The sequence below is a fragment of the Pollicipes pollicipes genome, unplaced genomic scaffold (assembly GCF_011947565.3).
Source record: "Pollicipes pollicipes isolate AB1234 unplaced genomic scaffold, Ppol_2.1 Scaffold_4740;HRSCAF=5597_pilon_pilon_pilon, whole genome shotgun sequence".
Lineage (NCBI taxonomy): Eukaryota > Metazoa > Arthropoda > Thecostraca > Pollicipedomorpha > Pollicipedidae > Pollicipes > Pollicipes pollicipes.
The window spans coordinates 10077580-10101431 of NW_023596545.1; the positions used below are offsets into that span (position 1 = coordinate 10077580).

The 23852-nt window shown below is 52.9% G+C and overlaps 1 protein-coding gene across 1 annotated transcript; it reads left to right on the forward strand.

The window, feature by feature from the left end:
* The first annotated feature begins 945 nt into the window (after positions 1-945).
* Positions 946-22718, forward strand: LOC119098722 (zwei Ig domain protein zig-2). Its single transcript, XM_037221732.1, has 10 exons — positions 946-987; positions 9530-9629; positions 10257-10323; positions 10813-10964; positions 13170-13295; positions 16344-16413; positions 17548-17647; positions 18752-18860; positions 21221-21343; positions 21689-22718. The coding sequence occupies exons 2-10, from the start codon at positions 9531-9533 to the stop codon at positions 21698-21700; spliced, it is 858 nt and encodes a 285-aa protein (XP_037077627.1). The 5' UTR covers positions 946-987; position 9530; the 3' UTR covers positions 21701-22718.
* The last annotated feature ends 1134 nt before the right edge of the window (positions 22719-23852 follow it).

Genomic DNA, 23852 nt, shown 5'->3' on the forward strand with positions numbered 1-23852 from the left:
CAAATACTCACTCAAAATCGATGCATTTTGATACGTGTTCCCTGAAAACGACAGAACCATGGCCACAACGCATTGACATTGGCTTCGAATAAGTTTGGGTGCGTCCACTTACGCTCCAGAACAATATAAATAATGATAACGCTCTCTGTTGCCTCCCCGCAATTCCTCGCCAAATCAAGTGCGTTACCGGCGGATATGATCCGAAGTAAGTAAATGTGATCCGAATATTTTATTAATAGTTGTTAACGGAAGCAAGGATACCGCCTTGAAGTATTGTGGATTGCTCAACCTTGCATGGCGCTAACCACAATCAGCACTGACTTAGGCAATATTCTGTACCTTATTGTTCTGATTCCTGCCATTTTATTTGGAGCCAAAGCCCACGATTGGTTAGTCTTCCGGCAGCCATCACCGCTGTCGACTATGTCCTGTACTCGGCATACGTACCCACCGGCCGTGTGGTGCGGCCAGTCAGTCCTGCACTCGGCATACCTACCCACTGATCGTGCGGTGCGGCCAGTCAGTCCTGCACTCGGCATACCTACCCACTGATCGTGCGGTGCGGCCAGTCAGTCCTGCACTCGGCATACCTACCCACTGATCGTGCGGTGCGGCCAGCCAGTCCTGCACTCAGCATACCTACCCACTGCGTGCAGTGCGGCCAGTCATCGCCGCTGTTGAGCATGTCCTGCTCTCGGCATGCGTACTTGCCAATCGTGCGACGCGGCCAGTCATTATCCCTGCCGAGCATGTCCTGCACTCGGCATGCCTACCGATCGTGCGGGGCGGCGCGCAGGCCCGGTGGCGGCCGGGGGCGCCTGCGCGCCGCGTCGCGCCGCACCGCGCCGCTATATCACCTCCCGCGCCGCCGCCGGTCTCACAGTGCACGTCCGCGCCCCGTCCTCCGCATCAGACCGGAGCCCCCGCCGCCACCGCCGCAACCGTCACCGCTACCGCCGCCACCGCCGCCACCGCCACCGCCGCACGGTCAGTCGCGACACGGGCCGCCTGTGGACGGGGTCGTCGCTGTTCGGACGAGGTCAAAGGTCACCTCGTGACCCGTCCCCAAGGGGGGCGAACGGCTCCGCTCCCTCTGAAATACGATCGGCGTTGGCCGTTTGCCCCGTTGAGGTTAGGCAAAGCTGTTTCACCTTGGTAAACAGAATGTGCTGGCGATGTTCTCGTGGTTTGTTTGTTTGGCAGAGCAAAGCCGGGTAACACCCAGTTTTGTTCACGAAAACTCTCAGCCCGCCTGCTTAATATCGTCACTCTTTGGACAAGGGGACGTCACTCCTCTACTCACTGGAATCAATATGCATTGGGAATTTCATTACGGCGTTGGTGACGCATGTCAACCGCATCTTCTCGCGTGCAAAGCAAACGCGTACGCATTGCTGGCTTCTTAAAATCCATTGGGAAATTCCGCGATGGTGCCAGAGCGTCAACCTTGTACCCTGACATTGCCAATGCCATCCTGGAAGCATAAGAAAAAGAAGAAAACCAAACACTGATTGTGCATATAGAATAACATGCATGTTAACATATGCTAGATTTGTCCAAAGACCTTTCACTGTGCTGCAATTTGTACAGAACGTTTGTTACAAATGGTTTTTAATTGGTCTCGCGTCTTTCTTGACGCGACAGGTCGTTCAAGGACGGTGGCACCTTCAGATGCTATCACAAATATGATAAACTCTGCAAAGAACGGACGACCGGTAAACCCTCAATATGCCAGTGGAGAGTATATGCCAGAGGCATATATATATGCCATATATGCCAATATGCCAGAGGCATATAGTATAGAACTCTTGCTGATTGTACTTCAGGCGTCAACGCTGGTCAAAGATGTCAACATCAATATTTCCGTAAAGAATGGCAACCATCACAATTTTAGCTAATCAGTCTTAAAGGTCTATCGACTTCTACGTATTTGTGGCGGCAGCCTTTGGCGCTGCTGACGGCCGAATTAGTTTACCCATGTGTCTTATCTGACTCGGTCGCCGGGTTTTCGCTTAATTTCAATGTTTTAAACACATATTATGCACACCCAGCATTCGTTTTGCATTACCACCAACGGGCAGACAACCTGTCGGGAGCCAAATTTCTGCCTGCTCTGACGACGTACTTATTGTTTTCTGTGTTTAGGTTGCTATGCCGATCTGCAGTGCAGCGCAACTGACATACAATGTACAGTTTCCGGTCTACTGCTTCGGGATGCTTTAAGGGTAGCAAACCATTTGCATTTCCTTTCTCACAGCTAGTCAAATATGCAGGGTACCATAGCGATAACATAGCGTGGCAGAACAAGGGAGCCTCAGGTAAACGGGATCGAGCATTAACACACCACGGTAAGTATGTAAATAACGATGTAAGCGTGATCACCGTGATGTCTACATCACGGTGATCAGGATACCATCCACCAGTCGCACGCAGACGTATTTAGATATATGTCGCGTTATAACGCAAGTACAAGTGCTGTCGAGTCCAGGCTTTTACTTGCTTCTCGAAATTTAAACCAGACAAGACAGCGGTATTAGCCTTATTCCTCGGAAAAACCGGGAGAATGGACATATACGTAGGCTGATATTTCGGGAACATGCCTTTATCGAAATAATAGCAGAAGTACAGAAGCAACTTTGACTTTTGTAATCAGACTTCACCTCTTTGAAGGTCATACGATTTAATCTGTCATAGCACATATCTTTGGGCTTCGGAAGACCTTCTTGTTGCCCTGTTCTATCCCCCTGATTCTCCTGTTAGTCCTGCTCTTTTCACTGATGTGGCTTGTTTAGTTAGTGATATAGCTGAAGGGGCTGGAGTAACAGCCGCTCTCACCCTTTTGACATGACGTATCGCAGGTCGAAGGTGTCAATACTCGCATGCGTCACGTGAATGGCGTGTGTACACATGGACATGCACGCTGGTGGGTGTTACTCCGACAGTTTGCCTTCAGCCAACTCATCGCGACGTCGCCCGACAGGCTAGGCCGGCATATCTGCCCTCCTTTGACAACAAGCTTGCTAAGCCGGCGGGGTTGAGGCGGCGGTATGCACACAACAAGACCAGGATATTGTTCTGTCCCTGATACTCTGAAGCATGTTAACCAACCGTTGTTTTGTAACTTTCCACTAACCGGATAATGATATGATTGGTCCGCCAGTTGTTATCCTTAAAGATGGCGGATTTTAATCACCTCTGATTAGCGTATACTATCAAAGCATCTTTAATCCTGAATTACTCATCCCTTTTGTTACGCTTGCTTTCGGCATGTTTACCAGGCTTCCCATTTCGTAGCTTGGAGTGTTGTGGTCCTGCAACGTTTCAGTTCCTATTAGCGGTAGGTATTGTGTGCCGCGTTAGCGAGGGGTGGACGCTCCTGGCCACCGGGTTATGGGTGATTGTCAGGTAGAAAAGAGATCTTAAAAAGCTGTTCCATGAGACCTCCTTTGTTTCAATAGCACGCTTAATTCTTGAGCTAACAAGAGGATCTATAAAGTCTTTTTTACCACTTTGGCCTGAACTGACATGTCAAAGTAAACATAAATGATTGGTAAGGCACACCTACATGCTAAAATTAGACGAAAGCTTTTCACCTCCGTTTTCCTGTTGGCTCCACCTTGCTAAGCTTTTGATATTTCTGGGGAGCTCTGCGGCCCCTCCCACAGGTGAGGGTGAGAAAAACTTCCGTGAGGCGAGGGTCAAAAAGGGGTATTTCAAAAGCTCGTAATACATATGTAGTTGGCGGACGTTGCATTGCGTGAGTTCAGATTGGTAGTAAACCAGCGCGCAAGACTTGAGCGAATCCATGAGAGCCCCATCATATACCGTTATTATTACGGTCGTTGTAAGTTATCCATTAATAAGGCTGTGGCGAGCTGACTCGCAGAAAAGTCATCCAGCTTGATAATGTTCGCAAGGTAGTTTGTCCGTTAAAGGAATGACGCGCGCAGGTAGGGCTGTATTAGACCATCGCTGACCTCATGAAAGAATGAATCATCGTTTACCCGGTATAAGCGACTACAGTTACATGAGTTTGATCTGACTACGCCCAACTTCTTAACACGTAAGTGCATCGTGGGCTTAAAGCCCAACTGGGAGAGTTTCGCCGATCGCCTCCGTGCATCGCCGCGCGCCGGAGAAAACTCTGACGGCAGACGGCCTCACCGCCGGCGGGCTATTACTTCACGCTCCGCGCGCTGGCCGATCGGAAGAGCTGGAGTCCCACCAAGCGGAAGAGGAGCTTCAGGGCCGCCGTCTGCCGAGCACGGCCGGCGGCTCGCGGCGCGGGCTGGCCGGCTTGAAGTGCAGCTTCGGTGCGAGGTCGAGGTGTGAGATACGGTGGTGCCAACTGCAAACGGCGGACCCTTCCCGTCCTGGTCTTGTGATGGCTGGGTGGGCGCAAAACTTTCTGGGGATGAAGATACTGAGGAAGCCATGCGTCAGATCACTGAAACTACGTGAACGGGACTAAGGGCTGTCATTATAAGTTAAAAATGATTTTGATTAATAATATATTTGAAACAGCTTGGCGGTATGAGTAATTCATGGGTAATAAAGCAAACTTTGTGAACTTTAAGGGGGGTCTTAACGACTCTAACCCCCCACTCCGACCACCACACCTCCATTTACTGAGAAGATAGCTCCAATATTTTCTTTTACATTCAATGTCAGTAAATACTAGCTGGGTAGCTCATCATGTGCAGTTGTAACCCAATCACGTAAACAACTTCGTGACTGCTGATGAGTTATTTTATGAGTCAGACACTTTGAAAGCAGAATGGAATCAGTTCCAATGCCATCGTAAACCCTGCCAATGAATTCAGAATCTGATTCAGCCAAGCGTCAATGAAGCCTAATCCGATCCGGGCTCAAACGGAGTCAATTATGGAATCAGATTTCATTCCTCCTGCGTTAAGCACAGGCCTCGTCAGAAGGTATGTGCCGAGCGAGTGGGGCCGACAAGTTTCAGAGAGTCTAAACATGACCCCGTGAGCACATGCGGGAGCACGCGAACCCCGCGATGACGTGTCAGGGGGCGTTTGTCGCACTATACGTGGCATTGCCGGTCGGTCGGACAAGCGCCTGGGAGTCCGCCCCTTGGAACGCTGAGTAGTAGCATCAATGGAGCGGAATGCTTGTGGAATTTCCGCCCTCACAACCCATTGCAACAGTCTGTCGCCCCAACGTAGTTTTAGCGGGAAACCTGGCGACAGCATGAGGGTGCATCAGACAGCATCACCGCCATGTTGCTGATGCAAAATGACAATTAAACCTGCAGGCTGCACATGCCGCTTCTCATCTTTGGTTTTACATGGATACTTATGTGCCGCGATGTATGCGATAATGCCCACTACACATTACGTTGCGACCAGAGAAAGTAGATGTTCAGCTCGTCCGAACAAGGCAAGAAAAAACTCGAGGTGTTTTTTTTGCACTAACGTCTCCATCCGCAATCTTGTGTTCATTTCTCCAATGTTGCGTTCTCGATAGCAATCAAGTTTGCATGCGAGTTTGCAAGTTTGCAAGTTTGCATTGCAGTGCGTGTTTTTATGACGACTCCAATAAAGAACACCTTACCGGGCATCCAGAGCTACGAACCACATACATCCAATGCGTTATTTGCCCTGCCGAAAATAATAAAATTGTTGAGAAAATGTTGAGTGTCAGGCGCAGGTTTAGGTAACGTTATGGTTAATTAATCATTGTGGTCATGTTATATTATATTATATATATATATATATATATATATATATATATATATATATTTGTAGGAATATGGACATAACCATGCATGTACATACATATTTATATGCACATATATAATGAGTTTGAATGCAAATTATGCATAACAACCATACAAAAATGAATGAGCAAGCAGCCACATACGCTACACTGTGCGACATTTACAATTACTCCGCAGTCCAGATATTATAGCAACTGAATCAGTTTGCTACGGCTGCTAGGCCGCGTCTCGAAGGTTCAGCATCAGTGGGTGTGGGAGATCTGGTTTTGGGGTTGGCTTCAACTGACGTTGTCTGTTTTGAAGGTTTATTTCCAGTGGCTTCTGCTGCTGTTAATCAGCAGTCGTCCGTTTTCCGGACGCCTCTGGCAGCGGATCATCGCATCGTTTGGGACAGACTTCAGTCTAGGGTACGTCAGGATTGACTCCCAGAAATCAGTTGACCTTTTGTTGTGGGATCGTAATTAGTGCTAATGTGACCTTTTTTAGGTTTCCCGCTGATGCCTGGTCAGACTGGTGCCACACATATCCTGCAGTTCCCACTCTTCTATCGATCCCCCCGGCTCCAATTCGGGTGGAGCGCCCGCCTCTCATCCTGCCCGTGGCCGGGTGGGGGTTCTAGTCGCTACACGCGCTTGCTGTTTACCCCTGACTGGGATGGTATGCGGCAGGTGGCAAGGGTTTGTCAATGTCAGCTGAGGCTACAGGACAGGGCGGGCCGCGCCAACAATGCGGAACGTGAAATTTTAGCCACGTAGTTCAGCACTTTTCATGGTTGTTATCTTTTAAACGTCGTAGTCAGCTATCATGATCCGATACACAAATAATGCAGACGCACTGGCTCTTTTCCTGTACGCAACAGCTTCGAGAATGAATGGACTTGGTCACCAGCCTTACACTTTTCCGGCATGCGTCGTCGCAGCGTACGTCTTGGTTGTAAGCCCCGGCCAGGGGCGATTAGCCGCCAGCCAGCAGCCAGCTCATTGACGACATCCTTCCTGCCCGGCACGCCTAATAGCCTGCTCCCCCACCCCGCGGCCAGAGGGGGCGGGGCGGTCAGGTAACTGCCGGCGTCACGCCATCAGACAGCCAGTCAGCGCCGCCGCCGCCGCCGCCGCCGCCGCCGCCGCCCGGCGACGGCACACGGAAGTCAGATGACGCAACAGCGCCGCCGCGCCGCGACAGGGATGCCAGGTCAGCCGGGACGGTCAGAGCGCAGGCCAGGGCCGGCAGGCGGCGCTGTCGGCGCTGCTGGCCTCCGGTGTTCGAGGGCCGGGCCGACCGGTGCTGGGCCAGGCTGGCTGGACCTTCGCTGTGTGGAACTTTCGGAAAGGCTCCTCAGGGCAAAATCCCGTCCAGAAGAGCGCTTTCTCCCGAGCAGAAGACACAGAACCACACGGCATCCGGTCTTGAGCAGGAACGCCCCTCGTCTCGATGTGGCAACGCATCACTTTGCGGGACTGGGACTGATCCCCGTTTAGCAGAGCAGCGTATGACACCTTTCCGCCTATCTTCGATCTCTCGTGACTATCTCCAGGACCGGAATGCATCCCCGTCTGCTAGTCGCCGCGGCCAGATATGCTCTTAGCGCACCCAACGGCCGCCGACGCGCCTCGCCGCTTGCCGGATCTTTGGAGGGGACGGGGCGGGGTCAGGGGGAACGTCAGTCACTGCACCGGCGTTGCGAAAGCACGCAGTAATCGTGTGTGGTGCTGCGGGCTGGCGATAGAGATAGTGACTCATCTCAGTGTCAGGAACCGGCTTTCCTTTACCATCCCGTTCTCGGCTGACAAATGGTAATCCTTAATGCTTTCAGAGGGCTTTAAGTTGATTGATTAACAGACGCTAGCGCACATCTATGCATGTTGCAGAGTGATATGACAGCCAGCTTAGGATCATGTGGCCGACACTGAGTCAGTAACTGCGGCATCCACAAGGACAAACTTATACATTACTGTCGTCAGTTACAGGGAACAAGGCAGCAGCGGAGACGTGTGGTCAAACAATCCGTGACGAAAGCTTTGATGCGTTGTATAGCTGCGAACAGACCTTACACGAGTTCATAATGTCGGACGGCAGTAAGCGGATGGTGTATGCAAAGAAAAGCCAACAAAACAACAAAGGTCCCAGGCCCCCAAAAACGGGGTCCGTCTATCAACTCTGAGAAGCTAGGATCCAGCTGGCGAACCACGGCAAGAGATCAGCGCATGGAAGCAAAAAGAAAGGAGGAACCAGATACAGAGGAACCAGTTACAGACTTTAAATGTGGATATGCGAAATGTTGGACAATGCAAAAACTGGGCGATGCAAAACGATTACATAAAACAGTGTGAACAAGTCGTAGACTGTGCAAACTGGTGACTTACACACATCAGGAACCCGGGATTAAGATGCAAGCTCGGTTTTTTTCATTTTGCCCTTGGTAGTTAGACACTGTTGCTTCAAAAGGCTTTTTAATGTTGCAGATCGGCCAAGGCCCACGTGCGTTGCAACGAACTGTTTATCAACTCGAGTGTCCGGAGCTGATGACGACAATGGCGGAGTCTCCGATATACTCAGAGGGGATCGAGTGGGCGGGCTTTCTGATCTGATCTGATCTGATCTGATCTGATTCGATCTGCGTGGGCTATTCCTCAATTGTTGTCAACCAAATTTTTAACTCTGATAGTCCCTTCACTCTGTATTAACGTTTCGGAAACATCAGTGTACCCCAGATCACAAAAATATACAGAGCTGAAAAAATTATTTTACTACCTGCCTGCGCCATAACACTATCCGGAGCTTCATTACTTTTCTTCGAAACTGCCCAATGCACTGAATATGAACTGGGCCGCTCCAATCTCAGGCGGCGAGGTTACCGAAGTTATCTTCAGCAGGTTTGCGGTCAATTTCAGCAGCTCACTCTAAGCAGCGCCGAATGAACGGAAACGGGAATGAGCAGCAGACCCCTTGCGAATAATCAGCCTGGCCTGGAATTTCTGCATCATTCCTTTTGATTCAGAGCGGCAAGACTCGCGAGGCCTCAAGGCCCCCCCCCCCTCCCCCCCCCCCAGACGAGTCGCGGGGCCCCAGCGACTGGTCGAGGAAAGTTTACTCGATACGTTGCCTTAGAAACATTGTAAGAGGCCCTTCTCCAGAGCACTATGTGCACAAAACGTTGACACTGCCATGCAATCGCCGAAATTGGCTTTAGTAGGCGGAAACTAGCTGGAGTAAAATACCTCTGTCTCGACGAAAATCGACGCGCCCCCTATTCAGTCTGTATGTGGACACAATGGAGTCTGGAAAACCATGTAGGGCCACAAAAACGCGCCCGCTTGAGGAAAACCGGAGGACCGCCACACATCAAACACCCACTGACCATTCTACATTCATAAAAACACTAATATCAATTGCCAGTGTGTTTTTTATACGTTCAGTGACAAGTCACATGAAAAAATAAGAAAACGACACGCAAACTGCAGCACCGAGGCACGGCCGCACCCACATCCCCCGGTGATTCCAAATCAGACCTGCAGTCACGCGCCAGCGAAACTGCAGGTCTGCCCACCTCAAGGCCACAAACGCTGCTGCGTGCCCCTGGCTAACGCACCGCCAGGACAGCGCAGTGACTTCCCACATCTGGGACGTCGCCGTGGCGGCGCTGAGCGAGTGGGGGCGTCACCCAGCGGCCGGCAACGCCCGAGCGCCGCGTCACACGCGGTAACGCCGCGTCACACAGCCGGGGCTGTCCCGGGCGGACGCGGCGTCAGCCACTGACCGACGTGCCCGTGCGGCGGACTGTTTCAGAATGGGCCTCTGGCCGTGCCTGCCGGTCCTGCTGGTGGTCTGGACGTGTGCCTTGAGCGCCTCTTCACACCCGTCCGTGCCCGGCCGACTTCAGTCCGCGGTAAGTGGTCCCCCACCGCCACCGAGCGCTGCGCAGGTGTGCTTCGCGCAGGAGCGCGCGATCCAGAGGTGTCACCAGTCCCCCACGTCGAAGGGCGTTATCGATAGGCCGGGAATGACGCCAGTCCAGGCATGCTCCAGGCCGGTTAATGCTATGCGTAAATCATCCCGTCAGATGTGCAATTATCCTGGTCGATCAGTCATTCTGTTGTTTAGTCTCAGTGAGCATTCAAGCACCGGCATTTGTCTAGCACAGCTCGCAGCTATCAATCATTCAGCCCATTAGTGGGTTAATAGCCTTCTAGTGGGCATATTCAAAGGTCACAACTCATGGTCGTGGCACTAAGGTGGTCGTTCACTTATTCGTGCCCACAGCGCGACAGCCTTCGGAAAACTTCCCTCGAAACCCGATGTAGCCACCGCATAACTTCAAACAGAACATCACTTTGTAGCTTTCAATCCTTTGATTCCGCCAGGTTTCCAGCATTTTCTTCGGATATACTCTAGAGTAAATGGGCGGCGTGCAACCAAGTCATTGCCCTCTGGGGAGAGGGGGGGGGGGAATCGGTCGTGACGCCGCCCCGCGGTGCCTGCGGCGCAGACTGCTGACACGTGACCTCCGCCGCAGGCCACCGCCGCCCTCGCCGCCGGACATGACCACGCGCGTCTGCGCCGCTCCCGGTCGTCTCAATCAGGTGACGTCACGGCGCGACGGGCGGAAGCGGGAGGACCCTCCGTCGCGCTGAGGACCCTCCTGCAGCTCGACGGCCGCTGGCGTCGACCGCTTTATCGCCCCGGAGAGGCCCAGAGAGCAGTCGCGATCAGGAGGGTCGTTGTGCGTTGATCTTGAGTGCTCTCGTAGAAGAAACACATGTCGTTCTATTTCCGGGGCGGATATAATTTTTGCTGAAGGGATTTAGGAGGTGCAGCGGTTGTACTGTCTCCAGCTCACCGACCGTTAATGAGCCCGCGCGGCGGTCAGTTCCCGAACCCACTCGCAGTGCCAGGCGGTCAGCCTCTCCCAGGTCTCACACACCTAACACCGGACGGATCGTCGGTCGGGAGCGGCGGTGCTCGGGGCGGCCGGCGCTCCTGGCTGTCGCCGCCTTCTGGCCGGAGCGGGCTGATGATGATGTGGCAGCTCCGGTCGTCTCCGGGCTGACCGTGCTGGCGTCGTTCGGCAGGCGTCGGCCGGGACCGTGTCGTGAGGCCCATCACTGTGCCCCCGCCGTTCGACACGGTCAACAAGTTCGACAGCGTGATGATCCACTGCGCCTTCTCCGGCTCGCCGGCGCCCTCCGTCGACTGGCTGAAGGACGGCCACCTGCTCAGAAAGGTCAGCAGGGTCGGCGCGTGGAAGCACGCGGTCAAGGGACGAACCGTTGAGCCACCGCTCGTCGCGCGTGGCGACCCCGCGGGTAGATGCTGTACATCTTCTCTGACTCTGCACGTATATCTGATAAACCAACGGAGCAGGAACAGTTTTAGGTACAGTGTGTTTTGATTCATTTCCACGCTGATTGTCGTTGATGCCTTACGATTTCTTAAAGCCAGCTGCTTGATAGATGTCTAGCATTAAAATATAATAATCTGGGGTATGAAAGGATGAAAGGAAAAAGCTACAGCAGAGTTATGGTATATTTTTTAACACGCTTCTGTCAGCTCACCCGACCAGTATGCCAGCCGAGATCAAACGCTCCCTTTCATTGGCGCATACCAATTCACGCATAGTTAGTATCAACTTGCATACATTTAGCATACACTGCGAAGTCATCAAAATTGGCAGTAGAAACCAACGTTTTAGAACCAAGAAGTCCTGAAGCCAATAATATACCTCACAACCTGGACTGTGAACAATGCAATCTACCATGCAAGTGAACGTCATTACATGACACCCGACATTGTTTGAACCACATGCAAATGCCCGATTTGGCTTGGGGGGCGCAGCAACTGTCAGTGATGCGAAGGATCAGGGGCTGCCGTCGGCGCCGTGAACTCCAGTGCGCGCGGCCGCGAGCGTGGCCAACCCGGGCGCGTGCTCTCGGGCGGCCCACTAACCGGCGTGCAACAAGTGGACGATGGCTCGTCAAGCCGCTAAACCGCCCCTCATCGTGCGTAATGACCCTCATGCGGCTATTGTAACGACCGCTACGTGGTCATTACAGATCGCCGTGCCACTTGCGCGTAATAACAGGACAGCTGCCGCCGCGTAATGGGGCATGCGTGTAATCACCGGGTCCAGGTCCGCCGGCAACGGCCAGTCAGCGGCCGGTGGCGAGGACAGAATCACTGAAGCAGGCCCACCACAAACGGCCAGTCAGCGGCCGGTGGCGAGGACAGAATCACTGAAGCAGGCCCACCACAAACGGCCAGTCAGCGACCAGTGGCGAGGAGAGAATCACTGAAGCAGGCCCACCACAAACGGCCAGTCAGCGACCAGTGGCGAGGAGAGAATCACTGAAACAGGTCCGCCACCAACGACCAGTCAGCGGCCACCGGTCTAGATAGAAACATTCAACAAGCCCTCGGCCCAAAGCCAGTCAGCTTCTCGCTATTGGAGAGAGCGTTGCTGAATGAGTGCACCATCAACAGCCAGTCAAAGGTAGATGGTAAAGAATATCCCTCCAGAGGAAATGGTTGACATCAAAGGCCGTCTCATCAACTGCTTACTCGAGCCTCCCGCAGTCAAAGAGCTCATGTTGCAGGTCTTCCAACGCAGTCAGTTGTCAGCAGTGGGGACGGGAGACAAATATCGCTCTCAATGTAACATTAGCTGTGCGGCCACACGCTGTGTTCTGCGCTTTAATGCGCATCCGATACACATCGCGTACTTGCATGTCGGGAGGCTCTTTGAACACGCATTATGCATGCCTGGTAGATCAGTCGTTTATTCATGCAGTGCTGAACCCTTAGGGAACAATATTTGAATTCGGTGCTCCACCTGGCCTTTTGCTGTCCTCACTCTTTCCTGGAGCGAGGGGGCTCAAAATGGCTTTCTCCGGTAGTCATTTGACGAGGGATCTGGGCGGTAGCCGGTGGGACTAATTAATCCACTCACTACCTAGTGCTGATGTGAGAATGCTACCACAACGCGCGCCAACCTATTTCGCTGATCATCCCACCCAATGTTATGTGAGCTTGAGCTTCCACAGCAGCTTAACCCTTTCACAACTCGATTGTGCGATGTAACTTGCGCCAGACTTCTCGTCTTCGATCCGAGTCAGATGTTGTGTCGTGCACGTCACGCTGTCTGTCGCAGCATGTAGTCTGCACGCTGGCCCTGTCTCCGGGCGGACGCACCGGCTGGAGCGGCCCCCGTGGACCCGCACTGACACCCGGTGGGCTTCAGGGACTGCACACAGCAACTGACTACGATCCGGGAGCACCGCTTCCGCCCGGCTCGCCGCCGCCGTGCCGTCGCTCGCCCCGCGTCTGGCGGCGAAACGCCGCCTCCGCGGCACGCGCAGCTCTTCTGCTGTCTTCACCGCCGCCTCCAAGCCGCCGCCGGCCGCTGCGTCACGTGTCCACCCTTCGTTTCCAGGCGGGCCTGGCCGAAAATCTGGAGGAGCAGACCAACAGCCTGGACGCGCTGCTCAGCGAGCCGAGCGAGACCCGCGCGGCCACCCACGCCCGCCTATACCTGGACTGCATGACCCCGCGGGAGCAGGTCGGTGGCCATGGGCGGCCCCCTAGGGCTGGCGCTCGTTACGGACCGGCTCGGAACGACCCGCTCCGCACGAGATGGGAATGGTCACACCTACTTTGCTGGTGTTGCCAAGGGGCCGGCGCCGTGACGTCGTACTCGGCAAAATTCAGTCACTGCATTTATGAAAAGTGTTCTTTTGAGGACGTGGGGGCGTGCGAAATTGAAACAAGAGACCCTTTAGCGGCTCCTTTGGCTTCTAATGGCCTCCTCACATGCTCCTCCTCATCTCTTCCTATCTCTGCAAAACAATGGCGCCTCTGGTGGCCGCGTGAATGCAGAGCTCTTCATAAGGCAGTGCCTTGACCTCGCATTGCCACGGCCCAACGACCTCTGGCGGTCACTGTCGTGAGCAGCCGTTACGCTGCGACGGCAGACGTCGGCCCGCTGAGCAAGAGCACAGCGTCGTCGTCAGCACCACAGACGGCGCGTCACCTCACAGCTCACGAGCGGGCCGTCAGCCACAAACACCGCCTACACCTAGGTGCTGTTGTACCGTACACCGACGGCATGCCAAGCTGGTATCGGCCGGCGGGATCGCGCGGGTTCTTCGACCTTCGCTGCTGGGCTGTCGTGGCGGAGCCCGCCGCTCGCGGCTGATGTGGAGCGGCTGGCAGTACTTTTTGTCGCCCCGACGAACCTTAAGTTGAATCCGGGGCACGGCCGAACCTTAAGTTAAATCCGGAGTTTATATCTAGCCCAAGACCAGGCAAAAGTGTACGGTAAGCCGCCTTGTTTCATCAGCCGCGAAGCAAGCAAAGCTTTTCTGCTTGCTTTGCTGCAAAGCAGGCAAAGAAGAGGTAAGCTAGGTGATATTAATCGGGCAGCAGCAGCTGACCTGACATCATCACTGGATTGAAACGAGGTGCCTATCGACGACACGAGATGACCTCGTGTGACCTGGCCAGAGTCAGACAGCGGGCTAGAGGGCACGACGAGCGTACCGGCTGACCCCGCCACTGTCACGCCCTCCCGGGTGCACTGAGTCAGCCGTCTCGGCTCCAGCACATGCTTCTAGGCGCGAACGGATATATGAGTTTGACGAAGCTCATGATTATTTCTGACATGCCACCGCTGTGTCCAGTGGGGTCTGTCACGCCTTACATGCAGTATGTCACCAGAGGGCCGGCGAGGTGTGCATGATGCTGCATCACGTGATGTTCGACTTGGCGCTCGCAATAAGTTCGGTGCCCTCAGACTATGCCATTTTGGTTTCTCAGCGGCGTGCGAGGTGAACCCTCTCGCGGTCCTGACGGGAATAATTGCGCGATTTCCTCCGAAAGGCAAAATCAGTCGACCTCCACAGTTCAAGCTTACAGATTCCAACGTGTTTAGACGACATCCCTCCCCCTTCCTGTCGCTCGTGAAACTCGCGCCGGACGCGATTGATTGCACGAAAAGCGATGGCGCAGCACGTATTTACAATCGTCGCCTGACCAGACGGTATAAACAGACCAGCATGTGACATTTCTGCGTGCTGCCTACGACAGGAAGTCTGGCAGTCGTGCGACTCTGGTGAATACTATGTCGCACTCTGTGTTTACGAAAAAGTACGACCCGCGATCAGTTTACGATGCCTTGAGATCGGCTGTCTTCAGAGGGCGCTCTTACATAAGTCACGTGCCGCTCTCGGATCTAGGAGGATGCATGACCGGAATATTGCATAACCCCCGGTAGCCGGCGCTGCTTCACTGCCAGCTGAGCTTTCCCAGTGGACGGAAATGGGATTAAGCCGCCACCGACATTTCTGAAAGTGCAGTGATTGAGTGAGAGATTCGACGTCTGACACTGGATATAAACGGCATAATCAAGGACGAAGCTGTGCCCCGGGCGTGCGCCCGATTGCAGCCGACTGCGGAATCTCCCAGCTGCTGCCGCTGCCGCCGACGAGCAGGGCCCCTCCCTGCTGCAGCCGCATGTGACAGCTGTTTGAACCATCTCCTGACCTCAGCGACTTTTCTTTCTATTGGGCCGGGCACTTCAAGTGTCAAGGGCTCACGGATGGTTAGGCCGTTGAAACTTTGGTGGCCACCTCGGTCTGTCTTTGACGATTCCAGGTATTAGCACTGATTGCCGCTCAACACATTTTGGATCATCTATGTGCAACGCCATAGCAACGCCGATCCTTGCTGGAGAAAGATATGTGCCTGTGTGGCTGCGAATATGCGAACCCTCGTTAAAACTAATGTAGCGTCACCGTTATTTTTCAGAAGCTTTGCAGCACCGACCATTTTCTGACATTTCGTCCTTCCTTAGATATTTTCCACATACGTTGAATGATTAAATGATCTGTTTCAACTCATTCAATGTAAACAATGCTCGTGGTTCCTATGAAAATATAAGCATCGAGGGCGTTAGTCCTCCAATGACTTCACAGTTCCACGCACGCACTGCAATGGCATGCTCCCGAACATCTTGTTACATGCGAACAACTGTTAAATGTTACAATGCGAAGATCTTGAACAATGATCAGTAAACAGCATGTGTTTATTCGCTCCGATGGCCTAAGGCCACATCCGAGACTGGATAATTGCTTCTGGTTGGAGACCGGACAAAAACTTGCGCTAAGCCGGCTTTTGCTTTTCTACAAACAGCAAGGTGCGAGGTCAAGTCATTACGTTACATTGACCCGGTGTCTGTCAGGTGTCAATGCGAACAATGCACGAGAAGTCACATTGAAAGCAACTTCCGTTCTGATTATTTGGCCTGGCAACGAATGCAGGGCAAAACACAGCGCACATGAATGCTTCATTCATCGTAAACATTTCCCACACGTGAATGACGGGACCACGTCGAGGCGTACATATAGACCATATCATCACAATAAATGCGAAGGACGATCTCCGGCCCCGCGGTCGGCGCTGTCAGCAGCGACATCCGGATCTCATCCCGGCACAAAACAGTGTACAACTCCTCACTGTAGCGCCGCCCCCAGCCGCGCCGGACCCCGGCTGCTTCTGTCGCCATAAAGCAGCCGGGGTGGTTTTCTGACATCCCCGCCGCCTGCTGCAGGGCATCTACACGTGCCAGGGACAGACGGCGTTCAGCGTGGACAGCGCGTCCACCGAGCTGCTCGTGGACGGTGAGTGAGGCCGAGGACCGGCCTGCCCACATCCTCTCCCCCTCCATCAGCAGATCCAGCCCCAGCGACGAGGCCAGAGCTCGTGGAAAATGTTAGGATGACGCTAAGCGATGGATCTGATGAATATCACAAAATGCCATCATGCTTAGAGACATTCCACAGAATGTCTCCAGCAAAAAACCAAAGCAGTTGAAGAGAACAGACTCAAATGATTGAGGGATAAGTTATCACAGTTCCGCATAAGTTCGTCTTTGATCCGTGTCTCCCTGCCGTGATGGCTTTCAGTATGATTATATATCTCAGTATACCCTCAGATACCCTCAAACCATAAACTATCCATATGCGTCGAACTGTGGGCAACTCTGCAGCGAATGGGATATTTGCTCGAACTTAGCAACAGTCAAAAAACAATTATCTCGTATATTCCAACACAATAAAAACAACAACGACCAGCCATTTGAAGGAAACGCCTCGGTCCAGCATCACAAACGGCAGTGGACCGCTGTTGCCGGTGCTGAGCCCCCCGCGCCAGCGGCAGCGCCCATGGTGGCCGCGCGGCACCGGCGGTCCACCGGCCGGGGCCGCCGCGCCGCCCACACTAACCTGGTCCGGCCGCGCTTCGGCCGCCGTATCGCGGCGTGTCCAGACGGGCCGCCGGCGCAGGTGGCGGACCGCCAGCGGTCACCCTGAAGTGGGGTGACCTCCAGAGCGCCGGCGATTGGCGTACTAGGCGACGTCAGAGCGTGGGTGGACGGGGAGGGGGAGGGGCGCCGCTGTCGCCGGCTTATCGCTGCGAAAGGTGACATACATGCATTCATTCGCATGATTAGGCTTATCGCACTCTTAAGATGCAATCTGCTCTTGCCTGCATCCGTCGTGAGCCGCAGCCTTGAAGAGGCCCTCGTGTTTTTGCAAGTACCGTCACGATACAACCCAACGACAATGACGCATTTGGCGAGGAGGAACCCGTGCTCAGAATCGCAATACATGATTGGCCTGACGGCGTCATGTGTTACTAAGCCACATTCACATGTAAGCACCGCGACTGTGCAGCTATGACCTCCGGCGAATGTTGCGTTCTGTGACCCCGATGTGCCGGGCCCGCACTGACCGGGGCGCTGTATCCTGTTGCAGACCCGGCGAGCGTGGAGGGCATGGCCCTTTGCGAACGCGTCAAGGACATGCGCGTGGCGCCGGCCCGGATCGTGCAGTGGAGATCGCAAATGCTGGCAATGTGAGTGGCGGGACCAGCCGTCGCAGGGAGCGGTGGCCAGTCGGCCGCTCCTCGTTGTGACGGCTGGTCGCTCCCTGCCCCCTCCCCCTCCCCTCCCATTGTCGCTAGCCAATCGGACGGTGACTGTCGGTGGCATTTCAAGCCCATGCACTAAGCGGACAGCGCATTGCTGGAGCGTCAAGGTGCTAGTGACTCATTCAGCACATGATAGCGTAGTGTCAGCACCAGCCGGATATTTAGCTGGTGGTTACCTGTGCTCAAGAGATGCCATCTGTACCTTTTGGGTTGCAGTGATGCAGCAATCAGACGTAAATTCCAGGGATGCATGAATTTGTCGCTATGGATGCTTGTGTGGGGCGAGTGATTGACTGACGCCTACGCAGAGGTTTTGTATTAAAGTCTGGTAAGCCACCCGCGTGTGGCAAACCAGAGGGACGGGGCTCGATTCCCCTCGTAGCTCGCTTTTCCCGCCAGGTTGAAGGGCAGGTCACATCGTGTAGCCTTGGCAGCTTGGTGTGTCGTAAGACCCAGCTGAGAACAGCAATGTCTACGCCGCTGACGGTGATACCGGTGATGGCTGTTCACAACCAAGGATAGGGAAGTTCGCACGGCGTCTTGATATTCCTTAATGCTTCGATTAACTGATGTACTCAACCAACGTGGATCTAACGGTACACCCATTGGGAAGGAGTTCAGAATGAATACGTAGCCCATGAATATGCAGCAATGCACCAAACAATGAATGTCTCGCACAGTTCCATACTTTGAGTTCTGCCAGACACTCATTAACATATCAAGACACTCAAGACAAACCGAGACACTCAAGTCTCTTATCATACTATGATACGGCTGCTCGCATCCCAGCAACCAGCCGCAAAGAACAACTTCTTTGAACACAATCCGCAAACTGCTCCTCAGCTGGCGCTGGCCACGATCTCTGATGGATTGCCACCTCTCGGTGGCGTCCTCGCAGTCGTGCTGACGCCGCCGCTCAGCATCTCGCAGCAGACGGGACGGCCAGATGTGGCACGTGACGACACTGTCCCGCTGCCGACCTGGGGCCGCTCCACATCCGGACACAGAGAGGGCGTGGTCCTGTTGCAGGATGGGGAAGCGGGCCCGGCTGGTGTGCGAGACGACTGGCTTCCCGGCACCCCAGGTCACCTGGCACAAGGACGACCGGCTCGTCACCTACGATGACCCCAGGCTGACGGTATGGGTGCTGTCGCAGCCGCCTGTTTGTTCCGGAACGTGGCCTTGGTTCACGCGGAAATCGCCCATAAAGTTAAGCGCCGTGCCCGTCAACCAAGGCGGCTGTCAGGAACTATTTGAGGCCTTCGGCCTTCACTCGAGAGGGTCACCGACAAAACATGCCATTGAAAGCGCTGTTCGCAGAGGTCGCCTCTTTGGGGCGCACACACGGAAGACCGATGCTGCCGTATTCTTGCCCCCATTTTGGCCCAGGCGACGCTTCTTCGCAACGCTAATTTTGGCTTTATGGATCGGGTCCAAATCATTGAGCGCTTCGTGATCGACTACGGTCGGGAAGGCCAGATGAGAGGATAAAACTTCGTGCCAGCTCAGCAGTTCTCATGCAGGCTGCAGCACCGCTTTAAGAGTTCTCGACAAAAATAGACCCAATGACCAGCAGCTGATCACGGGTGTTCCGCCCAGATTTGCCCAGAGGCGACAGCGCTGGGGCTCCACATATTTATAACTCTGCCCAAGCTGGGCTAGTAATGGCGACATTATGCCTTAGACATGCATGGCGTAAATCTTCCATAGGGATGACGGGGTGATACAATTTCCTTTCATATTTGGAATGTCGCAACCAGGCTGACTTCTGAGGAAAGTAACGCCTGATGCTTGGAACATGTTACAGGTTCCAGGTATCCTCTATTCTAAACAATGCATTGCACTTGTCTTGTTCATAACTCCTTCAATTCTGAGCCAATTTTAGAAGTTTGAAGATCTATCCATGGCGTAATGTATATCGATTTTTTTCATATGCAGTATGGAACCACCACCCAAGTTTGACGTGACGTGACGTGATGACCAAGTTCGGTCATCACACATAGTGACCACGTGCCCCAAGTACCCACATCCGGTCAGCACACATAGTGGCCAGTCTTTTCGCCTCCTGGCCACGCGAGTGCGTAGGCCGACCGCGTCCCGCTTGTGGTGGCACTGATCATTGGTTTGGATGCACAGAGTTGTTGCTATTTATTTGCGTATTTATTCTCGAGGCACCCCACATACTCACATGAAGTGTGCTGAGATCGGGCGGGTGCTCCGCCGAGCGGCCTATGAAAGAATTCGATTAAAACGAGTTCGGGGTCGAATTGGACAATGTGTTTTTGTCCGTCGTTGAGTGTCCCATACCTGCGGCTGAATATGCTTCTGCAAAAACGAAAATAAAAGCGCATGTTTAACGTGATCTGATGTGCAATATTCAAGATGTAAATATAAAACAACAGATATCAAATAATCAAGATCGCGTGCTTGATTTCTGTTAATCTTCAAATTTAATATGATGTATTTTGGGAGCACGCGGTAGGTATGTCCCAAGAAGGATGGCGGACGACACCGCCAAAATCTCTCAGTGGGAAACCATTTCCCATGTTTTACATCTGGCACCTCTCGAAACGACACCGGCAGCAGAAATAAATAAATAGGTTAAGGGCACACCCATAGGAGGTACGCACATGGTGTATGGAATGTGTGGGTGCCAGTGCATACACTCGCGCCATAGATATGGAGTCACATCACACGCAGACACAAAGGTTTTCTGAGATTGTGACATCTGAGTTGAGTGCATGCACTCATCACCGATGCCACTTAACAGGACAACTGGTACGAAGTTTGATAGTAACTCGTCCTTTTTGAGAAGCATTTGGGATTTTTGTCGTCATTTTTGACACTTTTCGCCGAATTTATCCGTAAGGCGTAGAACATAGCCACCTCTCTGATATTTTTCAACGTGTCCTGTCTAACGTAACCTTAACATTTTGCGAAGCAGGTGTGATGTACAGCATCAAAATGGGTAGGGAGCAAGAATCTGCCGCCGTTGTACTTAGTGTGTGTACAAGACTTCACGCACGGAGCAGGTACAATTTATAACGTTGTATAGTTTCCGGCCAAACATAAACAAAAGACAAAACCCACGCCTACCAGCTCCGATCGAGTCGAATGTGTTTTGCCGGCACGATCTGTTATAGACTAAATCAGCACGTTGCTCTAGCTCTTCTCGCTGGAGCTTTGTTTGAATAACGTTGATTTGCAACTGCATGAACTTTCTCATGCTGAAATATAAAGCATGTAGCGAAGTTCATGGGATTTCCAGCGCAAACCAAATCTGGAAGCTTGTGCAGACCCAAGATGATGCAGCTGTGTGTGAGTTACTCTACGCCCACCTTAGTCATCATGCTTCATGGTTGCTCTTGTTCCTCTGAGCTTTAAGCATTCATTTCCTTAAATGGGGCGCGGCAGAAATTGTACGACTGCCGCAAAGTGCACTGCAGGCCCTCTGAATCACCAGCGTCATGCAAGGTAGCGTGCTCTGCCGTGTTTCAGCTCATGCCGAACGGTGACCTTATCTTCGATACCCTGAAGTGGTCTGACATGGGCCTGTACCGGTGTACCGCTACCAACGAATTCGCCACGGACACGGTGACCAGCTTCCTTTATCCGTTCAAGGTAACTCCAAAAGTCTCGTGAAACGCATGGCCTTACCAACGGGCTTCCAGTGTTGTTTGCAGGACACCTTCGTCCAGAGATGATATATGGCCTTCAATGAATGTCTCTATGTGCTGTGATGAATCAGCAGGGACGCGAGCGCAGGTCCCTCGCCCATTTGTGCAACTCCACTTGCCGTTGCCGTCAGCAGCATGTAGTGACTTTTGGCAATGATCGTCCTTTGGGCGATGAGCGGTCCGGGACACGGGTCGTATCTGTATCGGGCCTGCTTTTCTACCGTGCACTGGCACTACGCTGTAGACCTAGAACCTTCCCCTGACCCAGTTCTCGTGCGTCCTGTTCCAGCCTTCGAACTGAGCGGACCGCGTGCGAACGGGACGCGGACGACCACCAGCTACTGCCATCTGTTGACAGTAACACGAAGACTGGCTTCCATGCCGGACGTCGGGCGCGAAACGTTGGTGGTGGTTGGTGGGAACTGTAACGGCATAATTTAGTGAACTTGTTATCTGATGTGACCGTCATGAAATTATGTACGGAATTGAAAACACCGCGCGAACCCTGTACGACGCCAGTTGGTGGTTAAGTACTGAATACCTGTTTTTGAAATGCCTACTTCGGGTCGAAGTAGCCCTACGTGATGGTTCTCTCACCTAAGCTTAAGTTTTGTTACACTTTGTATTTTACATTATTTTGAAATGAACAACTTACGTAGCTGTTTCAAACCCCTAGCTAGTTTTGACGCAGCTTTCTGATGATGATTTTTTTATAGATATGAGTGTATGTGTATCATTCATAATTTCACATCTGTTCATCTATCGTATAGTATTTATTGCGTGGTCTTTTAGAGGTGAGCTGTGTGAGCTGTGTCTTGGAGAGCCCGTTTCGTCTTTATCCTGTCCTAACCTGCATGGAGGCAAAGTCTGTGATAAAATGATTTGGTTCACGCTACCCGCATATGCATTCATCCCGCACCGGCTAACGGAAAGGCGCGCACTTCGTGTCAAGCCATCCAAGGCTGTGTGTTGAAACAGTGCATACCTTCCCTTCTAGCGGTACACCAGCATCCGAATGCCTGCATTTTAAGGCACGTTATCACGACACGGTATACCCGTCATGCGGCCGTCAGTCGAGAACTAAATTACCATGCGGTGCACCTCAGCTGTCCCGACAGTTTACATTCCGTACATGACAGAGGGCCCACAGCCTCTGAGTGTGCATTTTCCAAGCATCTTTGAGAGGGCTCTGTCGTTCTGTTGTGTCGCATGGTACGTGGCATCTGCTGGACCAGAGTTATTTTGATATTCCAACCGCGCTGAATACCACGTCGTGCAGGATTAAAATACATGTCAGAGGAGTTCCATAATAAATATGACCTCCAAAATGCGTTATGAACATCGATAATTTCCGAACATCTGAAAGTAGTTTCGACAGGAGTCACAAACCGACGTGTGGACACCCCACAACGTATGGCTTGCAGCGCGTTAGGGAAGTAGCGCTGTCACCTTGGCCAACTCAAACAAGAGCGACTGCCTTCAAGCGCCTGCCACTTTCCAGACGAGATAAACGCCGCGTGATGACGTCAAGGAAGCACAAGTATCGAGGTCGCGTGATGACGTCAGGGAGAAAACCGGATCGAGACCCGGTGATCACGCCAAGGGAGAACAGTCCTGGTTTAGTCAAAACAGCACAGTGACCACGTTTCGTGCAGACAGTTGGTCTCCGGGGTTCTTCAGCGGCCAAAAGATGACTGTGAGCCCATTGCTGAAAGGTCTGTTCATTGTTAGTCCAGTCACGGCCTACACAGGTCCACCATTCGGACGGGCGATCCGTGCACTTCCACAGAGCGCCGCATAGGTGGAGGAGGCGAACGAGCACGCGCCAGCGCCTGCCGCCGGGTTTTGGCTCCCTTCTGCCGGACACAGCGGAAACACGCAATCTTATCCCGTATCTAAGCGTGACTTTTTGTCTGCCATCTCCGACGCTCCACAGCAGAAAATCGAAACTTCATTGTCAATTTTCACCTCAGCGATTTTGGATGCTGGCTTTTACAAGGAGATGAATTCCTACCTTTTGAGCCTATCGCGATAGTATTAGGCAGCGAATGTGTGCGACGACCTGCAACTGAAAGTGCACACCGCACCTGGTATGTAACCAAGGCATACATACAGCACGCAGTTCATTTGCCAAAATGACAAGTATTAAAAACACTTGTAGTGGTGCAAAACGGTGCTACCGTTTTCTGTCTTCCCTCCCCCCCCCCCATATCTCATAAAGTCCCCCCCATATTTCATAAAAATTGACATCCCGTTGAAACAGTGGAATAACGCAACAAACATTTTAAGACAGACGGCGTCTTCGACCCTCCGCCACTGCACGGCAGATATTTAAATAGCGTAATTCTGCCTCTAGCTTTCATCAACAGCACAAGTCTGACGCCGGTCAGCTGATCTGTTTGAAAAGCTCGCTGAGTTCGCGCGATGCTGGCAACCAGTCTTGCCAGCAGTTG